This window comes from Ovis aries, chromosome 13 (assembly GCF_016772045.2).
Source record: "Ovis aries strain OAR_USU_Benz2616 breed Rambouillet chromosome 13, ARS-UI_Ramb_v3.0, whole genome shotgun sequence".
Taxonomy (NCBI): domain Eukaryota; kingdom Metazoa; phylum Chordata; class Mammalia; order Artiodactyla; family Bovidae; genus Ovis; species Ovis aries.
The window spans coordinates 74,028,195-74,040,370 of record NC_056066.1 but is presented as its reverse complement, the minus strand read 5'-3'; the positions used below and the strand labels follow the sequence as shown (position 1 = coordinate 74,040,370).

Genomic DNA, 12,176 nt, shown 5'->3' with positions numbered 1-12,176 from the left:
GAGCTGCGGCAGACTCAGAAGCTGGGTGCCAGGAGCGGGCAGTGAGGCAGGACTGGCTGCTTCCCCTCATCTCAATCCACCCCACCCCATCCCCTCTCTCTGACCACACAGGGCCAATTTCAGAGATGCAGGTTTTCAAGGCTTTCTTAGCCTCAAAGCCTTTTAAAACTCAATACAGAATTCAGGAAGATCCCCTGGAGACAGAAATGGCAACCCACTCCAGTATTGTTGCCTGGAAATTCCACAGACAGAGGAGCCTGGAGGGCTACAGTCCAGGGGTTTGCGCTTTATCAGTGCAAACATGGTTCTCAAAAGTACCCAAACCTGCTTATTGCTTAAGACAGACAGAAATATCATTATATTTCACAAAGAAAAAATCTATGACTCAGAGAGGTGAAGTGGCTTGCCCAACATCACACAACAACATAGTGAGTTACTGAAGCTAATCTTTCATTAATTCAAGTAATTTCATTTAATGATGAAAGTCCTTTCATGATGCTGCTATAAACTAATAGCTATTAATAAAAATTAACATATATTTATAGTATTACTATTACTTCTATCAGATCTGACATTCATTAAATGGTTATTCTGCCAGGACTTGGACAAAGCATTTAACAAATACAACTTTTTTATTCTCATCAAACACTATGAGATTGATAGAGAAAGAGAAAAGCAACCTCTGAGTGTCAGGACCTGAGCTGGGTACTACAATAGCCCTATGCTCTTCTGCCCAGCATAAATATTTTCCAAAATTTCAACATCAGATGAGGCCATTCTGCATTTGTGAAAGATCTAGACTAAATCAGGACTTTTGATTATCATGTCTGAGCACTGACAAAAGGAGCTAAATTACACAAAGCACCAGTGTGACCTAGCACCTTCCTGTCTTGGATGATTGCTACTTCTTGACCAAGCACAGCTCTCACCTCTATCTAGTCTCCCCTTATTAGAGTTAAAATCAAGATACCCATTTAGAGAACTGTCCCACTTCTTCACAGCCTTCATCCATGTAAGAAAGATATGATTTTTTCTATCAAAGAAGCGATTCATTCTTAGAATAGTTGAACAGAAAGGTATATAGCCTAAAATGGCAGCTAGCTGGCAATCCTTTGTTCTTTTCACTTCCTGATTCTCCTTCCTCACAAGAACGTTTTGGCAGGCTAATTTCACAGGCTTTGTCCTGGCACACTAATTTTGCAGGCTTTAGCCTGGACATGCTCAAAGAACTAAAAGGGTGGGAAAAATAGTCACTATAAGTCGTCCAATCAAAAATTTAGGCAACATCAAGAAAGACTGTAACTCTGTGACTCTCAGACTATGAGGAGCCAGAGGAGGGAACCTGCGTCTTACGAATAAAAACTGAAGGGACTTCCGGCTCTGTGTGCTTGCTCCCAGACCTTCCTCTGTAGCATGCCCTTCTGTAGAAGTCAAGACTACCTTGTGGAGCCGTTTTTGATTGTCTGTTCTATTCCCGCAACACAGCTTTGAGAGCATTTCCAACATCCAGAGCAAAGCCAAATTCCTGAAACCCTCCTCCAAATCACCTAACACAGCCCACATCCTGTACGTTCTTTCTGACGTTGTCTTAATGAGACAGCATATTGTTCCAAGATGATTCCTGTAGGCTGCTGTGAGTAATAAATCCAACGAGTTCAACTGGGATTGGGGCATTAAACTAGGAATGGGGTGTTTCTACTGGTCTCTGGCTAGAAATATTAACAAGTAAGATTGTTATCTTTATTTTATAACTAAAGAAAAGAGAGCTCAGAGGTGCTGAGAAATTTGCCCAAGACTACATGGGAATAATAGCATCAGCACCATCTGTGTTCTTGTTTATTGCGATACTGTGCCTACTGTGGTCTCCATGGCTCACTTTACTCATCTGTCATGAAACAGATATTCTGTTTTCCCAAAATGCCTCAATCCTACATCTTCTCTGACACAGAGCAGGAAAACATAATCAACATGCCTCTACTTAATGTCTCATTAAGACAACATTAGAAAGAACTTACAGGATGTGGGCTGTGTTAGGTGATTTGGGGGAGGGTTTCAGGAATTTGGCTTTGCTCTGGATGTTGGAAATGCTCTCAAAGCTGTGTTGCGGGAATAGAACAGACAATCAAAAATGGCTCCGCAAGATAGTCTTTACTTCTACAGAAGGGCAGGCTACAGAAGAAGGTCTGGGAGCAAGCACACAGAGCCGAAAGTCCCTTCAGAGTGGGAGTGGGAAGAGAGTGGGAAGCTGCCATGTTAGGAAATAAATGCAGCAGCTAAGTGTCATCTTTATGCCTTCATTTCCTCTCTTGAAGGACTCTTAGGATGGTTAATAGAACAATGCAGGCAAAATGCAGGCTAACACAGAGCCTGGGGCACTAAAGGGTACTTGCTCTTCTTTAACTGAACTAAGAAACCTCCTCCCCACAAGTCACCTTGGGGTATTGGATTCTTTAGAAAAGTGGACAATAGAGGCTAAAGGCCATTCTCCTTCTGAGAGTCCAGTAGGACAATTTGCCCCCAAATTTGACTGAACTTAGAAGAAAGGAATAAAAGCTGTCATGTAGAGGTGTCTGTCTCCCAGTTTTTGTGTAGCATGGGGGCCTATTGAGAGGCCGATGATGCTATAATGGATTCGCTTCCTATACCCAGTAGTGCACAGTCTGTGGACTGGGAAACAGGAGGTGCCCACTACTCTGCAGAACAGGGAGAAGGACCGCCACTTCCATGGACCCTATTGGTTAAGGTTTGTAGTTGCAAACTCCAGTCAGTTTAATTTTGAATATGCATTTGTTGAAATATAAGCCACAGTGGGTAAAGCCACAGAAAAGAAAATGCAGCATCATTGTGGGGTCAAGGAGCTTCTTGATCCCAAACTCTTCTCTCATAACTGATGCTGAAAACTGGAGGCTGGGAATTCCACCTTGGCCATGCACAAGGAGAGCGGTGATGGTGGGGAGGAGGTTGAAGGTGAGGATGCTGTGAGGATGGGGGTTAAAACAAAAATCCTGCCATAAAACTGCCGGCTCTATAGTTACTCATATACTCATGGGGAATGTGTTTCTGCATCCCTTCCTTCTTTCCTCAAATAATTATGAACTGTCTCCTTAGCCAGGAACCGTGTAAAGTGCTAGGGATAAAGGGAAGACACGTTCTTATGGTGCTGAGAGCCAACTGGATGAGACAGAATTAAGACATGTAGACCCATGGAGGAAAGGAAATGGACGCGTCTGGCTGATGAGGGTAGAGGAGAGAACTGCGAGGAGACTGAACTGTTTCAGAAGCAGCCAAAGCCCAGCCCTGCAGGGGTCCTCCTCAGACTTCAGGGTTTCTGGGGACCACTTTTTGCATGTTCTCTGCAAAAAAAAAAAAAAAAAAAAGAACTTGCTGAGTGCCAACATTGTAGGCCTAGACATCATTCTAGGCCTGTCATCTTGACAGATCCTATATTTTCCAAAAAATATGGAACTATGGTCCCATGACCCAAATCATGAACAAGCCTAGGTGGGGTGCTCAGGAGCACTGCAGACCTGCCCTGGAGGGTGTCAGTGTTCCCAACTGAGAAGAGAAGCATGTGATCAGTCTGAGATGATCACAAAGAGGCCTCCGGGGTTGACCTTCTGCCATTCTCTCCCTGGAGAGCTGGCTCAGTTTGGGTTTCACAGGACACTGCAGCCTCTTCTGGCAGCAGAGAGGAGGAAGACACTGTGCAGGGTGAATGGTGTGTGGTCCACTGAGCTCCGCCCCTTTCCACAGCCCTTCCCCTCCCCCTGTGCCCTGGCCCCTGCCTTACTACAAGGACCCTGCCCCTTGACTGCAGGTCTTCATGCAGTCCTCTAACATTAGGAAGTTGTTTTTGTTCCCTCCGAGGCTGCCATATGTAAACTGCTCACAGTCACCGGTCTCAGCATTATAGAAGTACCTGGGCCTCAAGGCCTTGCCGTGACCTGTTACTTTAGGCTCCAGGCAGAAGGCAGGCTTAGAATCTGCTGGAATGAGAGGGGAATCATCAGTTATGAGGATAGTCATCACAGCTCGGTAAGAGGTCAACAATTAGAACCACTAGTTTGTTTGGAATAGAGAATGTTAGGGTTGTGGGGGGTGGTCAAATTGAAAAGCCCATTTGAATTGAAAGCCCAAATTGAAAAACCTCTCTCTGGAACATAATTATGAATGTTACTAGATGTGACATGATACAGTTGTAGTTGTTCATTCGCTCAGTCGTGTTGGACTCTTTTGTGACCCCATGGACTGCAGCCAGGCTTCCCTGTCCTTTACCATCTCCTGGATACAGTAATCATGTACAGATGTGTACTTTCTCATAAAGTGAAGTGAAGTCGCTCAGTCGTGTCCGACTCTTTGTGACCCCATGGACTGTAACTTACAAGGCTCCTCTGTCCATGGAATTTTCCAGGCAAGAGTACTGGAGTGGATTGCCATTTCCTCCTCCAGGGGATCTTCCCGACCCAGGGATCGGACCCAGGGATCAAACCCAGGGATCGAACCCAGGTCTCCCGCATTGCAGGTAGACACTTTACTCTCTGAGCCACCAGGGAAGCAGTACCAAGCAAAACTGGGATAATGCCTTTGATTAGCCTTTAAACTTCTATAAGGCTTCCCTGGTGGTCCAGTGGTTAAGGATCTGCCTTCCAAGAAAGAAATTCTGGGTTCAATCCATTGTCAGAAAACTAAACCCCAAATACTGTAGGCACTAATTTGGTATACCATAACTGCTGAACCTGGGGTCTGCAACTAATAACTAACTCATCCCAATAAATACAGAAATGCTCAAAAAAAAAAAAAAAAACCCACCCCACAACTCTACAACATAAACAGGTTACAGGTAAGAAATATTCCTTATGTGTCAATAATTACTGGGTCTGGATGCCTGAGTTTTATAATACTATTAATATTCTCTGCACTTAGGTATATGTTTATTAATAAAATTTTAATAAAATCATTAATAAAAAATTTGAAGGAATCACGCTATAATGGAAAAAGGCATGAAGAAAACATACCACTGTGTTTACTTTGGTTACCTCACAGGGATTCTATAAATTGAATATTGATACTATTGATATTGTGACTGTAAGAAGAAATGTACGTATTTGTTTTTTCATCCTTTTCCTGACACTGTTCCTAAAAATCTTAATATTTCTTATGTGATGAGAACAATAAAAGGGTCTTTTGGTATGTGAAGTTGATGAGTTTGGAAGACCCTCATTAGCCCAGAAAAGTGAAACATGAAAGTGAAGTCGCTCAGTCGTTTCCGACTCTTTGTAACCCCATGGACTGTAGCCTACCAGGCTCCCCTGTCCATGGGATTCTCCAGGCAAGAATGCTAGAGTGGGTTTCTGTGCCCTTCTCCAGGGGATCTTCCTGACCCAGGGATTGAACCCAGGTCTCCCACTTTGGCAGGTGGGTTCTTTACCACTAGCACCACCTGGGAAGTGGTAATAATCATTATATGGCACCTAAATATACTTTCTTACTCAAAACAAGTAGGTAGAGAAATTGTTTCCAGATTAAACTTTTTGGTGAAAAATGCCCAAAATTCACCATGAAATGTGATTAAAATCTTTATATTCATGACTCGTAATCTCTTCAAAAACCCATGTAACATGCATCCCCTGTTCAGATGAGAAAATTGCAGATGTCTTGCCCCAGGACATGGCATGTGAGTGGCAGGGCCAGGAAAGATACTCTCAAATTACAACTCATCTGGTACACTACCTGATTCTGCCAGGAAATCTGGAAAAATAGATAACTGAGAACAGTTTCTGGATGCAATGTCCTATTGTCATTGCTCCCCCTTTTTAGAGCATCTCTGAGCCCCTGAATCACAAGGGAGAAGGAGTCTGGGTTTTTCCCAGACAACAAATATATGCTGTCCCTACAAACACAAGCCAATTTCCCAAACACCCATTGGGTGTCCCACTAGTCCATTTACTTCTGATTTGAAATTCATGGAGTTACTGAAGATTTTGCAGGTTACGGGCTCAAGACTGTACTCAGTTCAGATGCCAGCTATGAGGTCCTGAGTCACTCATGCTTGTAAGCAAATGGCTAAAATCAGGGAATCCGTATCCCACCTTCAAATTCAACAACTAAATAGAATCTGCAGCTAAACTGAGGAAAACTTTGCTTACTCTTCCCAGATTGATATACAAAATATAATTCAAGGCAGTAAAATGGAAGAGATGTGTGGGGGTGGGGGTGTGCCCAGCCTCTGTCCTCTAGTGAGCAGAACATCCTTACATTATCTTCCTGTATTTACCAACTCACAAGCTTCCTGACCCCAGAATTTATATATTTCCTCCTAGATTTCACTAAACAGGCATAGTGGTTGGATCATTAGCCATTGGTGATTGCTGTCACTCTCAGTGAACTTGCCTCTCCCCAGAGGTGCAGAAACTACAAACCTTTATTCTCTTCTTTGAGCATTTGTGTTGGGAACACCTCTACTGTATGGTTCTCCAGTTGCCTTCCAGAAATCATCATCTGACCTATGACAGAGAGTAAATTACAAGAGTTCCCAGGAGGCCTGGTCCATGAAACAGGGAAGGATCAACGTGGATAAGAAAACAACAGTCAAAAAAGGACAAGGGAAAGGGCCTGGAGACTTGTAATATTGTACCAGCTTTGGTCCCACAGCCTACTATACAAGGGCTGTTTCTTGCTTTCCCTGAAGTTGCTTTCCTCCGTGGTTCCACATCTTTTAATTAGTTTTTAATAATAGAGGAATAATCATTACTTGATAAAGAAATATTTTTATTGTCCAAAGCAAGTAGGTAGAGAAATGCTTTTCAGATCAACATATTGTGGTGGAAAATGGACAAATCTGGCCATCAAAAGTGAATAAACTTTGTATTCGTGAATCATCATCTGTTCAAAGAACTCATGTAACATGTTTCCCTTGTTCAGATGAGGAAACTGCAAATGAAATTTCCTTGTGTGTTGCCCCAGCACACAAGCATGTGGGTGGCCTCATCAGGACAAGATACTGTCAGGTCACAACCCATCTGATACGCTACTGATTTGCTGGAAACTTGAAAATACAGATAACTGGTAAGAGTTTCTGGGAGAAGTGTCCTACTTTCACTACTCACCTCTCCCCAAGCCTCATCCATTCAGTTCAGTCACTCAGTCCTGTCCGACTCTTTGCTACCCCATGAATCGCAGCACGCCAGGCCTCCCTGTCCATCACCAACTCCCGGAGTTCACTCAGACTCACGTGCATCGAGTCTGTGATGCCATCCAGCCACCTCATCCTAGGTCGTCCCCTTCTTCTCCTGCCCCCAATCCCTCCCAGCATCAGAGTCTTTTCCAACGAGTCAACTCTTCGCATGAGGTGTCCAAAGTACCGGGGTTTCAGCTTTAGCATCATTCCTTCCAAAGAAATCCCAGGGTTGATCTCCTTCAGAATGGACTGGTTGGATCTCCTTGCAGTCCAAGGGACTCTCAACAGTCTTCTCCAACACCACAGTTCAAACGCACCAATTCTTGGGCGCTCAGCCTTCTTCACAGTCCAACTCTCACATCCATACGTGACTACTGGAAAAACCATAGCCTTGACTAGACGGACCTTTGTTTGCAAAGTAATGTCTCTGCTTTTGAATATGCTATCTAGGTTGGTCATAACTTTTCTTCCAAGGAGTAAGCGTCTTTTAATTTCATGCTGCAGTCACCATCTGCCTCATGTGAGCCCTCAAATCACAGGGGAAGGTGAATCTGGTTTTTTCCCTGACATGAAATACAGTTTCTCCACAAACACCATCCAGTTGTTCCCAACACCCGACGGGTGATCCACAGTCCGCTGACTTCTGATACCGTATCTGTGGAGTTAGTGCTGATTCCACAGGTTGAGGGATCAATATTGTCCTGACTTCAGATGTCAGCCATGTGTTCTCGAGTGACTCACGCTCTTGACCAAGTGACTAAAGGTGGGAGTTTCCATGACCCCACCTCAATGCTCAAACAATAGAATTGGCGAACGAGCTCAGAAAGATCCTTATTGTTCTAAAGTTAATGTACAGGATAAAACTCAGGAACCATGAACTGGAGGAGATGTTTAGGGCAAAGGAGGAGTGGAGGTGGGCTGAGCCTCCATGTCCTGGGGAGCACAGCACCCTCACATCACCACCATTGGTTTCTACTTCATAAGCTCTCTGAGCCTATATTGATGGTTTGGGTTTTTTTTTTTAGATTTCACTTAATAGACATATTTATTAAATCATTGGCCAGTGGTGACCAATCTCAAACTCAGAGCCCTCCCTTCTCCCCACAAGTAAAGAAAGTTCAAACCTTTACTCACTGTTTGAGCCAGTCCTTTTATTTCATCGAATCCCATTCCTTTAAAAAGCTTGGCAACTATAAAAGATAAAAATTCCAACATTTTCAGGAGTCTTGGACCATGAACCAGGAAAGGATCAAACATGGATAATAAAATGATAGTCAAAAGTGGATACGGGAAAAGACCTGGAGATTTTGCTAATATGGTATCAGCCTTGGTCCCATGAACCAGCTACACAAGGGCTGTGTTTCATTCTTTCCCTGCAGTTACTCTTCTCAGGGGTCCCAGGTCTTTCTGATTAATTTTTATAATAAGGGATAATCATTATTTGACACATAAATATACTTTCTGGCCCCAAGGAAGTAGGTAGAGGAATTTTTTAAAATGTACATATTGTGGTGGAAAATGATGAAATTGGCCATGGCATGCAAATAAACTCTTTATATTTATGTCTGGTAATATGTTCAAAGAATCCATGTAGCATGTACCTGCTATTCAGATGAGGAAACTGTAGATGACTTGTCCCAGAACACGCAGCATGTGGGTGGCAGGGTTGGGACAAGAAATTGCCCTGTCTCAGCTCATTTGATATATTACACTATTCTTCCAGGAACTCTGAAAATATCGATAATTTGTGAGAGTTTCTGGGTGCAGCATGCTGTTTTCATTATTCCCCTTCCCAAGACTCTCGCCAGCTCCCAAGGCACAGGGAGAGTGAGTCTGGGTTACCCTGACACCAAATATGTGGTGTCTCCTGTAAGAAATCCAATACCCCAAACACCCAGTAAAGGTACAAGTCAATTTACTTCTGATATGAACTGAAGGAGTTAGCACAGAGTCTGCATGTTGAGGGCTCAAAGCTGTCCTCAGTTCAGATGACAGTGAAGTGTTAGTGATTTGATAAAGTATATAAAACACAAAAGTTTCATTACCCCACTCCATGTTCAATAACTCAGTAAATCTGATGACCAAACTCAGGAAGACCACTCAAATACGGATCTCACATTATTATAAAGGATAAATCTAGGCATAGCAAAATGAGTGAGATGTGCAAGGCAAAGTGGAAGTGGAAGTGTGGGGAGTCTCCACGCCCTAGAGAACACTGGGCCTTCAAATCATCGCAGTGTGTTGCCACCCGAAAAGCTCCCTGAATGCTCACATTCATGGATTTGTATTGAGGTTTCACTAAACAGGGATATTGACTGAATCATTGGCCAGTGGTGACTGTTCTCAATCTCAGTGTCCTCTCCTCTCCCCAGAGGTGCAAGAAGTTCAAACCTGTAACCACAGCATCGATGAAAACTGAAATCAAATCTATTACTGAACGCTTCTCAAGTCTCCTTCCATGGCTTGTCTCCAGACCTATGAAAGACAGTAAATTCCAGGAGTTTCAGGAGGCCTGGCCCATGAACCAGGAAAAGGATCAAATATACATTATAAAATAATAGCAGTTAACAGGGGATAGGACAAATATGGATAGTAAAATCACAGTCAAAAGAGGACAAAGGAAAGGTCCTGACTGCTGCTGCTGCTGCTAAGTCGCTTCAGTCGTGTCCAACTCTGTGTGATCCCATAGATGGCAGCCCACCAGGCTCCCCTGTCCCTGAGATTCTCCAGGCAAGAACACTGGAGTGGGTTGCCATTTCCTTCTCCAGACTTTACTAATATTCTATCAGCCTTGGTCCCAGGGGTTTTCTCTGCAGTGGCTCTGCTTATTCATCAGGCCTTCTGGTTGTTTTTCATATTAGAGGAATAATCATTATTTGAACCTAAATATCTTTCTTGCCCAAAGCAAGTAGGTAGAGAAATTGTTTTCAGATTAACACATCTTGGTGGAAAATATGCAGAATTCACCATGAAATGTGAGTCAACTCTTTATATTCATAACTGGTAATCTGTTCAAAACCCCATACAACATGTACCCCTCTTCAGATGAGAAAATTGCAGATGACTTACCCACATGGCACGTGGGTGGTAGGGCCAGAACAAGATACTATCATGTTGCAACCCACTTGGTACACTACCTGATTCTACCAGGAATTCTGAAAATACAGATAACTGAGAACAGTTTCTGGGTGCAATGTCCTGCTTTCATTACTCCTGCTTTTGGAGCATCACCTGAATCCCCAAATCACAGTGAATCTGGGTTTTTCTTTGACAACAAATATGTGGTATCTTTACCTACAGCAACCAGTTTCCCAAACACCCACTGGGTGTCCAGCAAATCAGTTTACTTCTGATTTGAAATCTGTGGAGTTACTGCCGATTCTGCAGGTTGAGGGCTCAAGACCATCCTCAGTTCAGATGCCAGCCATGAGGTTCAGAGTCACTCATGCTTGTGATCAAATAGGGAAAATCGGGGTATCCATGACCTCACTTTCAAATTCAACAGCGCCATAGAACTGCCTGCTAAATTTTGGAAAATGCCTTGCTAACTATCCCCAAATTAATATACAAAATATAACTCAGGCAAGTAGAGTGGAGGAAATTTATATGGCAAAGAGGGAGGGAGGTGTGCCCAGCCTCTGTGCCCTAGGGAGCAGAGCACCCTCATGTCATCTTCTTGTATTCACCAATTCAAAAGCCCTCTGAGACCAGTATTTATGTACTTCTTTCCAGGGTTCACTAAGCACCCGTATTGGATGGATCATCTGCTGTTGGTGATTGATGTCACTCTCAGTTCCCTCCCCTGTGCTCAGAGGTGCTAGAATGAGAGGTGGTGAAAACTGTAACCTCAAAATGGATATCTGAGGTTTCTTGGAGATCAACTGCATCTTGAGGTTACCTTGAGTCACATTTTTTTTACTTTCTCTATAAAGTCAGTAAATTCCAAGAATTTTTAGGAGTCCTGGACCATTAACCAAGGGAAGGATCAAATATGCAACTTTCTATTACTACACTACAATGAGGTTCAGGGACAAGGTAGGGACCAGGAATAGAGAGTCTTAGAAATGGGGTGCCTGATCTGGTAGACTTGGGTGGGATATATGCATATTTAACATGAAATTTAATATATATCCTTATGAGAATCATGATGTCAATGGAGATAAAAGTTTGCAAATTCAGACTTCCCTCGTGGTCCAGGAGGTAAGAATTGGTCTGCCAATTCAGGGAACATGAGTTTGATTCCTGGTTTGAGACGATTCCACATGCCTTGGGGCAACTAAGCAGGTGATCTGCAACTACTGAGCCCAGATGCCTAGAGTCCCTGATCTGCACGAGAGAAGCCACCACGATGAGAAGCCCACACACCACAATGAGAAAGTAACCCTGTAACTAGAGAATATTCTCTCATAGGGAGGAAGACCAATGCTGCCAAAAGCAACCAGACAAACAAAAATCCTGGCCAATGTGACAGGAGAAATCCAGAGAGGGTTGGAAGCACCCACCTAACACCTGTCTTCTCCATTCCATGGACTTCCATCATTTCCCCAGAACCTATAGAGGAGAGGTGAGCCTGGACCTACCTTGGTCCTGGGTCTGGTGTTCATACACTGGAGAGCTGTCCACCAGGATAACCAGGAGGAAAAGAAGGGCTGCAGAGAGGCAGAGCTGGCTCATCTTGGTAGCCTTACAGGAGAGCTCCTGAGGATGCTGGGGACGGATTGAGCTTCTAATACCCTGGCTGAGGGGTGGGATCAGGCAATGAGAAGGGGAGTGGGGAAAGGGAGGAGCTGGGTCAGTCTTGTTTATTGCAAAATCTCCCTCCAAGGCATGCCTCCTGCTTCTGTCTGCAGGGGCCAAATGTCCAGTAACAGCAGTTCTCAGATTTGCCTATGCCTATGGTCTCATGTAGACACAGATTGTGGTCAGACAGATGCAGTTTTGTCTAATATGATCCCTCAGGGAGCATCTCAGCACCTACGGTAGTGCATGGCACACGATA

At 43.8% G+C, this 12,176-nt stretch overlaps 1 protein-coding gene across 1 annotated transcript; it reads right to left on the bottom strand.

Moving 5' to 3' along the window:
- Positions 1–3,352: 3,352 nt before the first annotated feature.
- On the bottom strand, positions 3,353–11,851 carry LOC101112752 (trophoblast Kunitz domain protein 1-like). Its single transcript, XM_015099911.3, has 6 exons — positions 11,758–11,851; positions 9,569–9,652; positions 8,308–8,367; positions 6,420–6,503; positions 3,791–3,986; position 3,353 (listed from the first exon to the last, which is right to left on the bottom strand). Coding segments are annotated over exons 1-6 (519 nt in total).
- Between the last annotated feature and the right edge of the window lie 325 nt (positions 11,852–12,176).